Source organism: Ambystoma mexicanum, chromosome 6q (genome assembly GCF_040938575.1).
Source record: "Ambystoma mexicanum isolate Mex_15411 chromosome 6q, UKY_AmexF1_1, whole genome shotgun sequence".
NCBI classification, from domain to species: domain Eukaryota; kingdom Metazoa; phylum Chordata; class Amphibia; order Caudata; family Ambystomatidae; genus Ambystoma; species Ambystoma mexicanum.
The window spans coordinates 1,675,796,600-1,675,814,759 of NC_090937.1; the positions used below are offsets into that span (position 1 = coordinate 1,675,796,600).

Sequence of the window (18,160 nt, forward strand, 5' to 3'; positions counted from 1 at the left end):
TCAGGGTGGTAGGGTTGTGACAGTTGACTGTCACTTTGTCATCATCGATTGTCACCTGGTATGTACCAGGCCTGTGTGCACTCCGCAGGGGTGGGAGTTTAGGTGAAAAATGTGGCCACAAGCTGGGTCTGGGCTTCCTCGCCACGTGCCCTGTCCCCTCCCATGGGCAGCGCCTGTGGTTGGGGATGTGGGGGCACCACCATGTCCACCGGGACGCCCTGCCGTGTTGCAACATTGTGCAGGACACATGCTGCCACAATGATCCTGCACACTACTGGTGGTGCATAGAGTAGTTGCCCACCAGAGCGGTCAAGGGAGCGGAAACATGACTTGAGCACTCCGAATGTGCGCTCCACTATGCCCCTGGTTGCAATATGGGCAGTGTTGTATCTTACCTGGGGTGGTGTGGTGGGGTTCCGGATTGGCGTCATCATGTGGTTGCTCAGAGGGTAGGCACTGTCCCCTGGGGAGGTGATAATAATTGAGATTATTAGGGTTGGGATATTTGTCTGTGTGTGACTTGCATGCATGTGCAAGGGCATTTGTACTGACCTAGGAGCCATGTGTCGCCATGCTGCCCAGCTTCCAGGGCCCGGCTCAGGGCGGACATTCTGTATATGAAACTGTCATGGGTGGAGCCAGGGTAGTTTGCATAGACAGAGGTGATGATTCCCTTTGCATCGCATACCACCTGTACATTGATGGAATGCCAGTGCTTGCGGTTTCGGTAGATGTGCTCAGTGGCCCTAGGTGGACGTAGGGCTACATGGGTGCAATCTATGGCACCGAGCACTTTGGGGAAGTGTGCCACCATGAAAAAATCCAGGACAACGGCCTGCCTTTCTGCGGGTGTTCTGGGCATGTATATGTGCCTGCGGACTGAGGGGCGCGCTGTCATGATTGCCAGTACCTGGTGTAGGCAGCGTGACTGCGTGGCCTGTGAGACCCCCCCCCACTATGGCAGTGGTCCGCTGAAACGACCCAGTGGCCAAAAAATGCAAGACATTGAGCAGCTTCTCCAAGGGGCTCAATGCTTGGGAGCAAAGGGTGGGGGATGTGAGGTCATCTTCCCACTCCCTGACCAGGTCTAGGATGATATGGGGTGGAAACCTATACCTGCCGTAGACCTGGTCGTCGGGCATCCCAAAAAGGCTTGTCCGTGGTGCAAAAATGCGTGCCCTGGCTATTCTCCTCCTCCTGCGGTGTCCAACGATCAGTGCAGCAACAAATGGGGCATTCATCGTCGCTGTATATACGCGTTTGTTGTTTGCGCGCACTTTTATGCTGTGTGCGGGACGGCTCCGTGTGGGCGGACTCGTTGACGCCTGTGCACGTCTTTTGCCGTGCATGGGTTTCCCGTATTCGGGTGACATCGCGTGTGATCGGAGGGGAGCGAGCGTACACACGATTGGCCTGGGTACGTGTGTTTCCGGGTGCGCGGGTAGTTCCACATGCGATTGGCCTGGGTACGTGTTTTTCGGGGTGCGCGGGTAGTTCCACACGCGATTAGCCTGGGTACGTGTGTTCCGGGGTGCCGTGAACTTTCACACGCGATTGGTTGAAATCCACGTGTGTTCTGTCATCACGTGCAATGAGGGATACACCCTTGCACGTCACGTCACAGACGCGCTCACGCGCTGAGGGCCTTTGGTCCAATGAAAATGCGTATGCGTACAGACGCGCTTACGCGCTAAGGGCCTTTCCTCAAATTACAAGCTGACGTGCAGAATTTTCACGTGCCAAATCACTCCGTATCAAGCTGGCCACGCGTAAGCACACGGAAGACCACGCTCCTGCCCAGAAGGCCGAACTACTGCCCCCCAGAGCCCCGAGCATGCTCCCACCTGCCATCTGCTGCTGCTGCCTGACTGACTGCTGCCCACGTGCCCTGCCATTTGCTGCCTGCACATCAGCCAGGGGTGCTGTTGGTGTGACCACCACTTCTGGAACCGAAGACTCCCGACTGGGATTCCATCGCTCCACAGCCCAGCCCCAGGACCCAGTTGCCCACCCACTCCTGCCTCTGGGGTTGTCATGTCGGGGCAAACTCCATCTGTGACCACTGACAACCCCCGGCCAGAGAGGCAGAGGGGCACCAGCTTCAGTGCCACCGAAGTTGGTGTCCTGGTGGAGCAAGTCCTGGGGCAGTATGATGCCCTCTTCGGAAGTTCCCGCGCCGACAAGGAAGGACCGACTCGGATCTGAACTGACATCGTGACTGCCATCAACGCGGAGGGGGTGGCAGTCCGCGACTTACAACATGTCAAGAAGCGGTGGTAGGACATCAGGTCCAGGACCCTGAACAAGGCCCGGCACCTCTTGAAGGCAGCGGATGCCAAGGGGCGCCGGGGCCACTTGTCGGAAGAACAGATGAGGGTCCTGGAACGCATATCCCCAGCGCTCCACGTCCAGGTCCTTGAGAAGCAGACCCGTCTGGAGTCGAGTGGTGAGTGTACATGCATCCTGATTGTGAGCAGTGCGTGTGGTAATTGTTCAGTAGTGTGCAGGTTGCACATCTGTTTGTATGGGGTCGAGTATGGGTGCGGGTGTACAGGGCCGTGGGGCTGACACATGCGAGGGCTGTAATGTGTGAGACATGGATGGTGTGTGTGTGTGGGCTTGCATGCCAAATGCAGTTGTGTGGGCACACAAGTTTGTATGAATGTGTATGTGAGTAGACATGTCCGTGATGTCACGCATGTATGTTGTTTTCGGCTGCATGTATCAGCGCTGTGTACATGTGTGTGTATTTGACAAGGGTGCAACAGTGATGCAACATGGATGCATGTGACAGCGGTATGTGGAAGCCTGATGGGCAGATGTGACATGGATGCCCGTCTGAACACTGCGACACTTGGCAAAGGTGTACACATGCATGCAAGTGTGGTGGTGTGTGTAAATGTGTGGTGCACTTCCTGTGTTGCATGTGATGTCTGGCTCACCTTTGGCTGCTCATGCTGTTGTATGTGTATGGATGGTGTTGGCTGTTGCGATATGGCTGTGGAATGGCTTGTGTGTGCCAGTTGTAATGACATGTGTGTTGGGGATCGTGATGACATGTCTGAGGTTTGCCAATGCCACTCATGTACAACTGTCATGTGTGTATGTGTCCATTGTACAGTGCCCTGATGCCTGTGTTTTGTTTCTCCCTGTCTGCTGCGTCAACTGATGAAGAGGGCAGAGAAGGTGCTGTGGAGCACAGCGGCGGGGATCCCACCGCCAGCCGGAGACGCAAGGGCCAGCTCCCCTCCCATGTTGTCGTCGGGGAGTGAGGAGTCCGGTGCCGCGTCCCAGGCCGCAGCTGCCGGGGGGAGGTCCAAGAGGCGGAGGTTGGAGTTGGACTCCTCGGCAGCAGAAGGGGCAGCTGGAACCCCACAGGGCCCAACAGGGGAAGATGGCACGGAGTCATCCAGGTTGGTGGGGGGTTTGGTGGAGGAGGAGGCCGTGCAAGCACCAGAGACGGGGTCTGGAGGTGGGGATCCCTCTGGTGCTAGTGGTGCAGTGCAGGACCAGGACCAGGACCAGGGACAGGAGGCAGCACAGGCCGCCGCGGAGGTGCCTGTGTGCAATCCTGTCCCTGATCCTGTCCCTGCATCATCTTGCACCAGCAGGGATGCCTATGTCCAGACCGGTTTTCAGGCAGGGGATGAGCTGACGTCAACTGGCCTTCCTCTGCCTGCGGACGTGGCTATCCAGGCCCGGGTTGAGCCTGTCCTGGCTGGTGTGGCGTTGCGTCAACGGGCCATGCGAGGTGACCTGCAGTCTTTTCATGAAGAGACTGCACGTCATCTCGAATGGCTCGTTGACCACGTCAGCCTGCTGGGACAGGTCACCCATGCCGGATTCCTCCGTCTGATGGGGCTTGCTACGACCCCCTCCTCAGCTGGACCCCCTACGCGCCAGTCGTCCTCTGTGCCATCTTCCCACCCATCAGTCACCTGGGTGCCCTGTGGAGCTGCCTCTGACGGTGCGGCCAGGCTGGTGGAGGAGGCATCCCTGCCACAGTCGGGAGTCGGACGTCCAGCAGGGGTGGCCACGTCATCGACTGCACCCCAGCCGGCGGAGGATGTGCAGGCAGCAGGAGGCAGTGCAGGGGCAGAGGCACAGCAGCAGCAGCACCATGGTGGGAGCCATGAAGGCTCGGGGCCTTCAACATCGGAGGGGCAGGCATCGGCCGGAGGGCAGGAGGACCCAGGACAGAGAGTGTCTTCCGTGTGGCAGCGGTTGGGCCACGCCATAGATGCGGAGCGGCAGCGAGCGGAAGAGGCACGGCTCACAATGGTCAGGGCGGAGAACTCCATGCGGAGGGCCCTGAGGCGGGCCGAGTGCCTCGAGGCAATCCGCAGGGGTTTGGAGGTGGACACGTCGACGGCCTTGCGGACCCTCGGGGCCATGGAGGAAGACCGCCTCTGGGACATTGAGGAGTTCGATGATGCCCTGGCCCGGGACATCCACAAGTGAGCCGTGGAACTAGCCCGCTGCCCTTGTACATAGTTATGTAGGTAGTGTTAGGTTTAATTTTTGTTTTTATTTCATTTGGACCTTTCGGACATTGGCCACATTTTTGTATATAGTTTTTTTTATTAGTTAGTGTAGTTAGATAGGTTTCCTTTATTTTGTTGGGATGATGGACCCTGGCTTCTTGCATTGTACATAGTTCACAGTTGGATTGTATTTTGTTTTCACTTTTTGACCATGGAGCAATGGCTTTCTTTTTTATTTCCCATTGGATTTTGTTTTGTAGACATTGACTTTGCACGACATTACTTTGGATTTTAATTTTTGATTTTTATTTTTTTGAACGGACATGCTTCTTTTCATTTTTTTACATTCACATTTCTGTTTCTTCATTTTTGATTCTATTCATGTTTCCTTTAATACATTATTTTTTTGGTCAACTTCAATGTGTGGTGTCTCATTGTTTTCATGCATTTCATGTTCTGTGTTTTGAGATTCACTGAAACCCATTGGGTGTATGTGAGGGACATGTGTTTGTTTCGGAACTTGCAATTGGTGTTCTGTGATGTAATTGCAAATTATGAGTGGGTGGATGCAATACTCGGGTGGGTGTTTTGCATTTGGGGGCTGACCATAGAGACCAGGGATCTAGATTGTGATGACATGTTGGGTGGGGAACATGAGTTGGACATGGGTGGGGGCCTGCTGGCAGGTGCCCCACAGTGCTGGGGGGTGGGGGTGGTGGGAGACATGGGTGGGGGCTTGGTGAAGGCTGCCCCTGGTGGCTGGGGGGTGGGGGTGGTGGGAGACATGAGTTGGACATGGGTGGGGGCCTGGTGGAGGGTGCCCCACAGTGCTGGGGGGTGGAGGTGGTGGGAGACATGGGTGGGGACCTGGTGGAGGCTGCCCCTGGGGGGGTGGGGGTGGTGGGAGACATGGGTGGGGGCCTGGTGGAGGCTGCCCCTGGTGACTGGGGGGGTGGGGGTGGTGGGAGACATGGGTGGGGGCTGGCCCTGCACTGCTGGGGGGTGGGGGTGGTGGGAGACATGGGTGGGGGCCTGGTGGAGGCTGCCCCTGGTGGCTGGGGGGTGGGGGTGGTGGGAGACATGGGTGGGGGCCTGGTGAAGGCTGCCCCTGGTGACTGGGGGGGTGGGGGTGGTGGGAGACATGGGTGGGGGCTGGCCCTGCACTGCTGGGGGGTGGGGGTGGTGGGAGACATGGGTGGGGGCCTGGTGAAGGCTGCCCCTGGTGGCTGGGGGGTGGGGGTGGTGGGAGACATGAGTTGGACATGGGTGGTGGCCTGCTGGAGGGTGCCCCACAGTGCTGGGGGGTGGAGGTGGTGGGAGACATGGGTGGGGGCCTGGTGGAGGCTGCCCCTGGGGGGGTGGGGGTGGTGGGAGACATGGGTGGGGGCCTGGTGGAGGCTGCCCCTGGTGGCTGGGGGGTGGGGGTGGTGGGAGACATGGGTGGGGGCCTGGTGGAGGCTGCCCCTGGTGACTGGGGGGGTGGGGGTGGTGGGAGACATGGGTGGGGGCTGGCCCTGCACTGCTGGGGGGTGGGGGTGGTGGGAGACATGGGTGGGGGCCTGGTGGAGGCTGCCCCTGGTGGCTGGGGGGTGGGGGTGGTGGAAGACATGGGTGGGGGCCTGGTGAAGGCTGCCCCTGGTGACTGGGGGGGTGGGGGTGGTGGGAGACATGGGTGGGGGCTGGCCCTGCACTGCTGGGGGGGTGGGGCTGGTGGGAGACATGGGTGGGGGCTTGGTGGTGGGTGCCCCTGCACTGCTGGGGGGTGGGGGTGGTGGGAGACATGGGTGGGGGCCTGGTGGAGGGTGCCCCACAGTGCTGGGGGGTGGGGGTGGTGGGAGACATGGGTGGGGGCCTGGTGGAGGCTGCCCCTGGTGGCTGGGGGGGTGGGGGTGGTGGGAGACATGGGTGGGGGCCTGGTGGAGGCTGCCCCTGGTGGCTGGGGGGGTGGGGTTGGTGGGAGACATGGGTGGGGGCCTGGTGGAGGGTGCCCCACAGTGCTGGGGGGTGGGGGTGGTGGGAGACATGGGTGGGGGCCTGGTGGAGGCTGCCCCTGGTGGCTGGGGGGGTGGGGGTGGTGGGAGACATGGGTGGGGGCCTGGTGGAGGCTGCCCCTGGTGGCTGGGGGGGTGGGGTTGGTGGGAGACATGGGTGGGGGCCTGGTGGAGGCTGCCCCTGGTGGCTGGGGGTGCAGGGGGACATGCGTTGATGGGCAGTAGTGCTAGTTGATATGTGGGTTGGCTGGTGGGCATGGCCATGGTGGATGGGGTGCCTGCAGGACATGTGCTGGGTAGGCCCCTGTGGTGTGAGCCACCTGCAGGGGCCGTGGAGGGTGTAGAGGGTACACCTGGGAGGAACCACACGTGCAATTCACGTGTGCTGCTCCCCGCGCACCCCTGTAATACACATACCCTGATAATATCGCGTGTGTGACTTCCCGCGCACCCCCGAAATACATGTACCCCGCTCAATCGCGTGTGTAACTTCCTGCGCACCCCTGAAATACACGTACCCCGCTCAATCGCGTGTGTAACTTCCTGCGCACCCCCGAAAAACACGTACCCTGCTCAATCGCGTGTCACTTCCCGCGCACCCCCGAAATACACGTACCCCGCTCAATCGTGTATTTGACTTCCCGCGCACCCCCGAAATACACGTACCCCGCTCAATTGCGTATTTGACATCCCGCGCACCCCCGAAATACACGTACCCCGCTCAATCGCGTGTGTAACTTCCCGCGCACCCCCGGAATACACGTACCCCGCTTAATCGCGTATTTGACTTCCCGCGCACCCCCGAAATACACGTACCCCGCTCAATCGCGTGTGTAACTTCCCGCGCACCCCCGGAATACACGTACCCCGATAATCACGTATTTGACTTCCTGCGCACCCCCGAAATACACGTACCCCGCTCAATCGCGTGTGTAACTTCCCGCGCACCCCCGAAATACACGTACCCCACTCAATCGCGTATTTAACTTCCCGCGTGCCACTTTTTTTGATGCGCTGGGACTCTACCGCCTGCCTTCGTGTGGCGGACGTGTTTCAGCTTGTGCGTGTCTTTGGCTGTGCGTGGCTTTGCCCTATTCGATTCCATGAATACGTGTGGTTCGAGTGCGTGTGGGCGTTCCGTCTGCTTCCCTGCAGTACATCCCCAGTTACGCCCTTATTTTCGCATGTTGTTCCCCATTCCGCGCGTTACGCCCCATGTCCCGCCCACTTTCTGGTGTGTGCGCTGAGGTTGTGCGCTTTCACTGTGCGCGTCGCGCACGCCTTTCGCGATGTTGCAGTGACTTGTGCGCCATGCACAGGTTTGGCGCACATCCCGCGGTGAACACGCGCAGGGACTTCCATGAATCGCACGCGTGCGCCTGTTTTTTTCCGCTTGCGCATGCTTGCGCCAAGATTTTCGGCGCACGTTTGTTCCATGAATCGGCCCCATAATGTGTTTGTGTGCTGCTTTTTGAATTTGTTAAATGTTCTTATATTATGATATAACAATCAAACATACCCCCCCCACCCCCAAAGTTTTTAGGTAGTGGTACTGTTCTCCGAACATGTCCGCGAACATTAAATAATTTCGCGGACATCAAGTTCATAAGAAGAGATCTAGTCAGTTCCATATGACATGTATATAAAGTCAAAGGGCCTCATTACGACCCTGGCGCTAAGGGATTACCGCTACCGGTAAGGGTACCCGTACCGGTAATCCCTTAGCGCCTGATTACGAGGTCCCTTTGCGGGTTGGAGACTTTAACGCCTGCTTTTTGCAGGCGTTAAAAACCAACCCGCAAAGGGACCTTGGTGCTAAGTACGGTGCCACAATTTGCGGCACCGTACTTAGCGCCTTCCCCAGTCCCATTGAGCCCTATGGGGCAAAACTGGGAATGGGGAAGGGCCATGGCGGCATGGGGAATTACTGCCCCGCCAACCTTGGAATGGGGCGGTAATTCCCCATTTTGCCATGGCGGAGTCGGTAGGTTACCGGCATGGACCATGGTGCTATTAGCACCATGGTCCAACGCCAGGGTCGTAATGAGGCCCAAAGTCATTATTGTTAAGTTTTGCTACTAAAAACCTATGAAATTCCGTGAAAAAACTTTGTTAAAGGGACATTATGGTTAAGTTGTGCTACTAAAAACCTATGAAATTCAGTGAAAAAACTTTGTTAAAGGGACGTTATGGTTCCAAGTAAAACCGAAAAACCCTTGAAATTCGCCAGTTATGGTAAGCTAAGCAACCATAACTCGCGCCACCACCGTGCACTGCTAAGACTAACACCCAGGACATCAAAGATGACATCACAAATGTCATTGATGACATCACTGATGACATCACATGTCTGGCTCACTATTTTTTCTTTTGCTGACATATCTAGGCCACGTGGTTTTCTTCAGTAACAGTCGGAAACTAAGAATTTTATTTTATTTGTAGACATATCCTTCTAGTAGGTTCTTACAGTAATTCCCTTAGAGTACAGTCACATCATATGAAACATATACATATGGGAAAACACAAGCTTGAAAGACAGCAATCCTTTTTGTGCATAAAGATAATCACTAGACTTATGAGCACTTTCTGATAGTTCTGTTGTTTTTTTTATGGCTGTACTTTCCCTGTTTATGGTCATATTTGTATACATTGTACTCACACTACTTTCCTTAGGATCCAATCACATCAAGTGATACATATACATAGGGTAAATAGCAGCTTTGAAACAGAGCAATCATTTATTTGCATAAAACTAATCAGTTAAGTTATGAATTGTTTCTGCTACTACTTGTGCTTTTTTGCTAACTTCACTTTCCCTGTATATACCCATATTAGTATGTGTTTTTGTGTTTTGTCTATAGTAATGCAATTAAGTAATACATGGGTTTTATAAGCTACTTATTACATATTTCACAGTACACAAAAATCTATTAAGAAAACAATTATCATTTCATTATTCAACATATTAACATTATGAATATCATACCTTCATCTTGTACGCTGCACACAATGTTATGTTTCTGTATGAGTAGCTTAGTATACTAGATAGAACCCCATAATAGAATGCTATTTATATCAATGCATCGTTCAATGCACTTATTAGGGTATATTTCATGCAATGATTCTTGACACTTTTTTCGCAACATAATAAGAATCCCTTGTACACATATTTCATGAAAAGTACATACACGTGATGTCATCAGTGATGTCATCAATGACATTTGTGATGTCATCTTTGATGTCCTGGGTGTTAGTCTTAGCAGTGCACGGTGGTGGCGCGAGTTATGGTTGCTTAGCTTACCATAACTGGCGAATTTCAAGGGTTTTTCGGTTTTACTTGGAACCATAACGTCCCTTTAACTAAGTTTTTTCACTGAATTTCATAGGTTTTTAGTAGCACAACTTAACCATAACGTCCCTTTAACAAAGTTTTTTTCACTGAATATATATATATATATATATATGTATGTATTCGGTCAATTGTGAAAAGGTCAATTGTGACCCTTTAAATTCGGTCAATTGTTCATTCGAACAATTGTAAACAAACAATTTGGGTAATACCTGCACAGCCCTCATGGTTAAAATATCTACTTGTCATTTCATGTGTTCACACAGCCTGTTTTACTTTCCTTCTTATGCTCTTCGATGACAAAATGTTTTAAATATAAATGCATCACTCTGTTCCTGCTGCATGTCACCTCTGTCCCATTACATTATATCATTCAAGCACTACTACTCTGCCAGCTGTCAGCGTGCCCTCCCACAATCGATGGCACCCTAGTATTCATATGGCCTCATTACGACCCAGGCGGTAAGTTACCGCCTGGGCCTTGACTTTACCGCCATGGCGTAAACTACGTTTACGCCATGGCGGAATGGGGATTTACCGCCCCATTCCGACCTTGGCGGGGCGGTAAATCCCCATGTCCCATTTACCCTTCCCCATTCCCATTTTTGCCCCATAGGGCATAATGGGAGTGGGGAAGGCGTTAATTACGCCACCGTAAATTACGGTGGCGTAATTAACTCCATGGTCCCTTAGCGCCATGGATTTTAACACCTGCTAAAAGCAGGTGTTAAATCCGCCATGGCGCTAAGGGACCTCGTATTTGGCGAAAAGGGGTCGGCGCAGCCAACGCTGCCGCAAACCCCTTTCCGCCAGGGTCGTAATGAGGCCCTTAGTCTTTTTAGTTACTATGTGCATGCTTAACCTATGCACATAACTAATACTGAGAACCAGTCTTCCTCTTACTTGTGATGCCTGCGATAGTGAACGTGTTAAAACTAATAACGCATATCTCCTTTTATTTTAACAGGTGATGGATGCCCCAGAAATGCAACAACAGTGATTGATACATGCTCTGGACTGATACACTGCAAAGCTTCATCGGTGAATATGCAATTTCCAAACATCTTGGAAGTATGCAGGTCTGGGGTCCACTTTCCTTTTCACAATTGAAATTAGATTGAGAAGCCTGATAGATACATGTTGGTTCCCATCCCTGCAAGCTCTTGGTGATGACATCTAGTAACAAACCTTGCTCTTTCTGTCAGTCCTGGGATCTATCATCAAAAGCACAATGTTTGAAATGTAGAACGAAATGCATTGTCGTTATTATTCATGATAGAACACATGTGAGTGCAATTTCATTCCCATTCTGATTCTAAGGGTAGTTTGTCTGAAGTATTTAGCGAAAAACCTGTAATGGACAAAACATATCCATGCACTGAATATTTTTAAACTTTCGGTCAGAGGAATGAGCTTGTTTGTCATCACAAATGACCCACAAATGAGAAGCCTCATCTGTACCCGGAATTTAGGAAGAGATTCAGTGGAAAGGGTCCTTTTATTAAGCACCTGAGAAAACAAACTGGGGAGAAACCTTAAACGTGCACAGGATGAAGGAAATTAAACCATCTCAAGATCGTACTTATTGCCCACATGAGGACATGGGTGAAACACCTTACCAGCGTGCTGAATTTGGGAATAACAACTGTTTGCATGATACACTTAACTGCCACCAGCAAATACTTACAATTGAGAAAGCCCATAAGTGCAGTGAATGTGGGAAAGGGTTTGCTCAGATCGGACATCTTGGTCGTCACCAGAGAATACATACAAGTGAAAAACTACATGAATGCACTCAATGTAGGAAACAGTTTGGTGACAAGGGAGAACTTACTTGCCACCAGAGAAGACATACAGGCACGAAGCCTCATAAGTGCAGTGAATGTGGGAAAGGGTTTGCTGAGAAGAGAATACTTACTAGCCACCAGAGAACACATACAGGTGAGAAACCTCATGTGTGCACTGAATGTGGGAAAGGGTTTGCTCAGAAGGGCAATCTTATTCACCACCTGAGAAGACATACAGGCGAGAAACCCCATGATTGCACTGAATGTGGGAAAGGGTTTGTTGGGAAGGGAGAACTTACTCAACACCAGAGAACACATACTGGTGAGAAACCTCATGTGTGCACTGAATGTGGGAAAGGGTTCATTCGGAAGGGCCCTCTTATTCACCACCTGAGAAGACATACAGGCGAGAAACCCTATAATTGCACTGAATGTGGGAAAGGTTTTGTTGGGAAGGGTGATCTTATTCAACACCAGAGAACACATACAGGTGAGAAATCCCATGAGTGCAGTGAATGTGGGAAAGGTTTTGTTTGGAAGAGAGATCTTATTCGCCATCAGAGAACACATACAGGCGAGAAACCCTATAATTGCACTGAATGTGGGAAAGGTTTTGTTGGGAAGGGTGATCTTATTCACCACCAAAGAAAACATACAGGTGAGAAACCTCATGAGTGCAGTGAATGCGGGAAAGGGTTTGCTCAGAAGGGAGGTCTTATTCACCACCAGAGAACACATACAGGTGAGAAACCTCATCAGTGCAGTGAATGTGGAAAAGGGTTTGCTCAGAAGGGAGGTCTTATTTACCACCAGAGAACACATACAGGTGAGAAACCTCATCAGTGCACTGAATGTGGGAAAGGGTTTGCTGAGAAGAGAGAACTTACTAACCACCAGAGAACACATACAGGTGAGAAACCTCATCAGTGCAGTGAATGTGGAAAAGGGTTTGCTCAGAAGGGAGGTCTTATTTACCACCAGAGAACACATACAGGTGAGAAACCTCATCAGTGCAGTGAATGTGGAAAAGGATTTGCTCAGAAGGGAGGTCTTATTCATCACCAGAGAACACATACAGGTGAGAAACCGTATGAGTGCACTGAATGTGGGAAAGGGTTTGCTCAGAAGAGAAATCTTATTCACCACCAGAGAACACATACCAGTGAGAAACCTCATGAGTGGGGAAGGTTTTACACGGAAAGGATGTCTTACTATCCACTAGAGAACACATACAAGTGAGAAACCACAAATGTGCACAGGATGTGGAAAAATGCTTTGGGAGGTCTTATTTGCCATCAGTCCTCACATACAGAGGAATACCTGATAAGTGTAATGAGGGTAGAAAAAACTTCTCATTTAGGAGAAATATTATGTGCCAGCGTAGAATACACACAGGTGTGAAACCTTAGGAGTGCATTGCATGAAAAAGATCAGTCTGAATAGTCACATTATTAGGTGCCAGGCAGAATATACACAGATATTATCTGCCATGAGAGGATATGCAAGTGGGGACCTTTCCTCTGCAATTGAAGCTTGAGAGAGGAGGAGGGGCTTCTTCGTTGGGACTGGGATTGTCCTTGATATTGACTAAAACAGTGAAGAACCTGCCTCTGTAGCTGTTCCCAGTGTCCTTTGGCTCACAGATAGTGGCTGATTATGATTGGATAAAGCACTGCTGTTTGACATTCATCCCTTGTGGAACATTCTAAAAGGAAAATGTACCTTCTTTGTTGTGGCTCCCCTCCTATGGAACACTTTGCCTAAGGACGTTGGGAAAATTAATGGGTACCAACACTTTGGAAAAGCTTAGACTCCTTGCTTCAATCAGTGGGTGAAACTGTCCCATAAATTAATTGCCAAGAGGCCGCCTATCAGTAAATGAATAGTCATTTGTGTTGATGGTGCCAGAGAACATATACAGATGAGAAACCACATTGGTGCAGTGAATGCGGGAGGCCTTTAGTATTCTCCTGGACTTCTCAGTTGCCTTCAACACCCTTGACCATTAGCTCTTATAAGAGATGCCTGCATCAGGGACTCAGCCTTCTCCTATTTACAATCCTCCCGTGCTGGAACATATGCAGTTATGATGCCTCATGTGATATCAGCCCCTGGTTAATAGGATGTGGAATGCTCCAGCGTTCTGCCTTATGCCCTATACCTAACATTTCATGTTCTGCCCCTGGTCTAACTAATCTCCTACAGATTCAGATTCTATGATCACAACACTCGGATCCTCTGGCACTTATTTGGGAGCCCAGCAAAAGCATGACTATACTTTCAGAGCTGTCTGATTACCATGAAAGCATGAATTGTTTCTCACGACTGCAGTGGAGAAAACTCTATATTGGATGTTGGGGTTATACTGGGCACTTGGCATGCTTCCTTGCCCTTCCGCTGAGCTTGGAGCTCATGCCATACCTGGTTGTCAAAAGTGACCGTGAGCTTTCATTTGTCTCTGAGACGCCGTGGTTGGCAAAGGTTTATTTCCACATTAAGTTGTTGCAGTATAACCTCACTCCTGCATTGACTATGGCAATACCATTTTTCTGTGCCCCCTGGCACGTGTGACTAACTTTAGCTGGCACACAAAGTGCTAACCAGGCATTCAGAATTTTGACCATATCACTCTGGTTCATTGCAATCTGCACAAGCTTCCTGTGATGTCTAAGGTTGGGTTTAAAGTGCTTTGTCTAGCTGATTATGCCTTTTATTGCCCGGGTCCTGCCCCCCCCCCCACATCTGCAGTCCACCCTTTCACCCTTTCCCACCCTGTACATTTACTGCTAACCTTCCAGATGAGGATTTCCTGTTTCTGAAGGTAGCCGGGTGGTGTAACCTATTAGGCTGAACTCTATATCTGGAATGCGCTCTGCGTAAGCTTGCAAGTGACCTTCAGAAGTTTGCTGAAGACCTATTTATTCTGGTTTCCCATTCCTTCATTTTGCTGGATGTTGATATGTTTTAATTCCCAACTGCTGTTAGAACGCATAAACCTGTGCATGAACAAGAGCCTTAAAGAATTTTTTTTTTGTTTTTTTTAAAGAAGGCAGCACTTAATACCATCCTTACAGAAAAACTGTTCTGACTGCATTTATTCCACAAGAACTGGCAAATAGCGTCATTAAAAAAGTAGCACATCGATGCCAGCCTTCCTCATTTTACGCACTCAGCTCCATGGATATGCTCATCCCAGTGACATAATTTTACTTTCAACTTCACAACATAGGGTTTAAACTAAGCTTGACACAACATCTATGAAAAGGCAATGCTCATCAATGGGAAGTCGGTTTCCAACACATGCATGCCACACCTGGGACACCCTCCTCGCTGAACGCTGCAACGTTTCCACCTTTGCAGCAAATTCTACAACACTTCAGTCTCCAATTCTCCTCAGGATCCCTTCTAGTATCTTACACTATAGCCGATCTCTATTGGAGCATGGACGATTAGTAGATCGCTTCCTGGCCTAGGATCAGCAAATTGAGATACCATTGCATAAGGGACGATGCATGTCCACTGTTAAAGAACTACGTTCTAAGAAATTGGGCCTCATTACAGGTCGGGCGGTCCGGAATTAACAGTGGCGGTAAACCCGCTGCCACTGTTAATTCCGGACTGCCCGATCCCAAGTCCTGCAGGCGGGAGGTGATCTTCCTGCCAGGTCTGACCTGGCGGGTTGAACACCTACCTCCTGCAGGCGGATGTGGAAACACCAGCACCATCACAAGATGGTGCCGTTGTTTCCACTTCCCAATTCCCATTGAGTCCTATAGGACTCAATGGGAATGGGGATTTACACCATTCCGCCTCCGGGATTCCCAGGACACCAGGGTTCGTAATGCCCTGGTATTTCCGGGAGTCACGGAGCCGGAATGGTAATACGAGTCCGGCGGTAACCAGGCCATTTTATTGCCGCGGTTACCACCAGACTCGTAATGAGGCCCATTGTTTTGGTGTGAAGGGCATGGAGATGTCAAGTGTTCCATTAAATGATATGGAAATTTATTTTAAAAAAGGACCTTTGTGAATAGACTAGAAAGGGCAAATAGAATTATTTGCTGAGCCGTAAGGCAATAAAGCTCATGCAAATTTGGAAGTGTAAAGTCACCTTTTTGGCTAACATGAAAGAGTTATGATGATATAGCTCTTCTCTCTGAATTCCAAGAAGGAATAATGTAGAAAAATGTTTACCAAATGAAATGAATCCTGGATAACCTGGCATGTCAAATGTAAACCATACCCAACCGAGTCAATAAAATTACTGATTAAAAGAATATTGCTCTTCAGCCAATATGTCACTGTGTTACTCTAAAAATAAACTGTTAGTAGTACCACCATTTGTATGTTAAATCTATTTCTTGTTTCTGGCTTTTCTTTGTTGTAAACTGCTTTCTGGAACAGAGGTGATTGTGTTTTAAGTGGTAGGGTGACCTGATTACAGTTGTATGTTATAATTAATGTTATTTTCAACTTCTTAAACAGTCTTATGTTTGTATTCCTCTGAATTCTCTTGGATGCTACACAATTCTGACCACAACATAAGTAATGGTATATACGCATGATCCTACTTTAGTTAAGGAATTCAGATTATGTATATTTCATACATCATATATTCAATCCATACTTACATGATAATGCTGTCTGCCATGGGCTGTGATGGTCGGTGCTGTCCGTAGTTATCAGAAGCTGCCTGTGGGAACGACATCTCAAAAAAGAATCTGGATGAAAAAAAGAAAGAGGCAGTCTGCAACACGGTTAGAGTATGATTTGGGATGGTTCAAGCACGTATGAACACTGGGTGCTCTGAAAATACAGGGAGATATGATGCTGTGACAACTCCCAGGCACCTGCACACCCCCTGTGACCCTCTAAAAGCTCCTCACTCTGTCAGTCACTCCTTATCGAAAAGTCAGAAGCATAATTGGTGAGGTGGAGGGGACGTGGCAAGATAAATAAAGTGGCACAAGATGGAACACACTAGAGCAGGGTTCAGTGGCTACTTGCGGCAGGTTATCCACTGTTCCCTGCAATCTGATTGACAGACTGGATGCAGCAAGCTTCGAATGTAGATATCACACCAAATTTAACCAGCCACACTTGACACAGCCCTACTGTTATCAGCACTGCCATCCAGATGGAAAAGGTGACCCAACAGAAGCCACCTACTGGCCCATTACGAATCTCCCGTTTATTGGCAACATCTTGGAAAATGTTGCTACACAACTACTCCCCAAAATTGAAGAATGTCACCTTTTAAATAACTATTATTGAGTGTTCTGCGCCAAGTGCAGCATTGAGACATCCACCATCCAGGTGGTGGATGACGGCCTCCAAATCACGGATATGGATGACTCATGTCTCCTCGTCCTCTTTAATCTCTCAGCTTCATTTGACACTTACGACCACTGCATCCTCCTCTCCCTTCTTGCTGACAAGGTGGGGCTCTCTGCCACTGCCCTGAATTAGTTTACCTCCTACCTGGTGGGCAGACACCAGAACGTTCATATCAAAATGCTGCATTCTAACTGACTCCCAGTTTGTTGCAGACTCTGCCAAGGATCCATCCTCTCATCAAACCTTTTTTTAACCTTTACAGGGAGGTTCTGGGCATAAAGATTGTCATATACGCGTCCACCAATATGAGGACGATCTAGTCCATAAGAGTAAAAAGCCTAAAGGACATCCGTCTTCTCCATGATTACCTAGCCATCCTCCAGTCCTGGATGCCGACCGTCAATCTTAACCCATCCAAGACTGAAGTCGTCATCATTGGTTCCCCCACTAAACCACAACGATCAGTGTCGTCACAGTAGCACTGGAAATTTGAGCAGAAAATGGCAATGCAGTGGGTGAGAGTCGCCATGTATTGGTTGAAAAGCCAGGGCGAGAGGTTAGACCCCTGGGGAACACCACAGGTAGAGAGGGAGATAGATGATTGGAAGGATCCAAGTTGGACCTGGGAGGGTCGATCAGAGAGTAAAGAGGTCAGCCAGGCCAGAACCTGATCGGTGATATCCAGGTTACCACAGAGACAGTTGAGCAGGATGGTATGGTTGACCGTGTCAAAGGCAGAAGAAAGATCGAGTAGTATGAGGACAGATGGAATTTTAGAGTCAAGGTTGGAGAGCATATCTTCACGGATGTTTAGGAGAGCAGTTTCCGTGCTTCTGGCAGCTCTGAAGTCAGACTGGTGGTCATGGAGCCAGCCAACAGAGTCAGAATGAAGGTTAAGCTGAGAGATGGACAGCTTTTCCAGGAGTTTGGCCAGAAAGGGAATAATGGAAATTGGGCAATAGTTATCCAGACAGGAAGGATCAGCTCTGGGCTTCTTGAGAAGAGGATGCACAAGGGAGTGCTTCAGAGGGGAGGGGAAGGATCCTGAGGCAAAGGGGTGGTGGCAAAAATCGACAGGGCCAGAGCAAGGCTGTCAATGTGGTCCTTGATGGTTTTAGAGGAACAGGGGTGAAACTGTTTTGACAAGGCTTTCATAGATCGGACTTGTTTAGTGACGTCATCGGGAGAGAAAAGCGGAAAGGATGAGAAGGA

At 50.3% G+C, this 18,160-nt stretch overlaps 1 protein-coding gene across 1 annotated transcript in view; it reads left to right on the forward strand.

The window, feature by feature from the left end:
• Positions 1-18,160, forward strand: part of LOC138515431 (zinc finger protein 208-like) — a 488,076-nt gene that overhangs the window by 370,045 nt on the left and 99,871 nt on the right. The window contains exon 5 of the mRNA XM_069630274.1: positions 11,331-12,847. Coding sequence (XP_069486375.1) covers positions 11,331-12,847 — 1,517 coding nt within the window. The remainder of the gene's footprint in view (positions 1-11,330; positions 12,848-18,160) is intronic.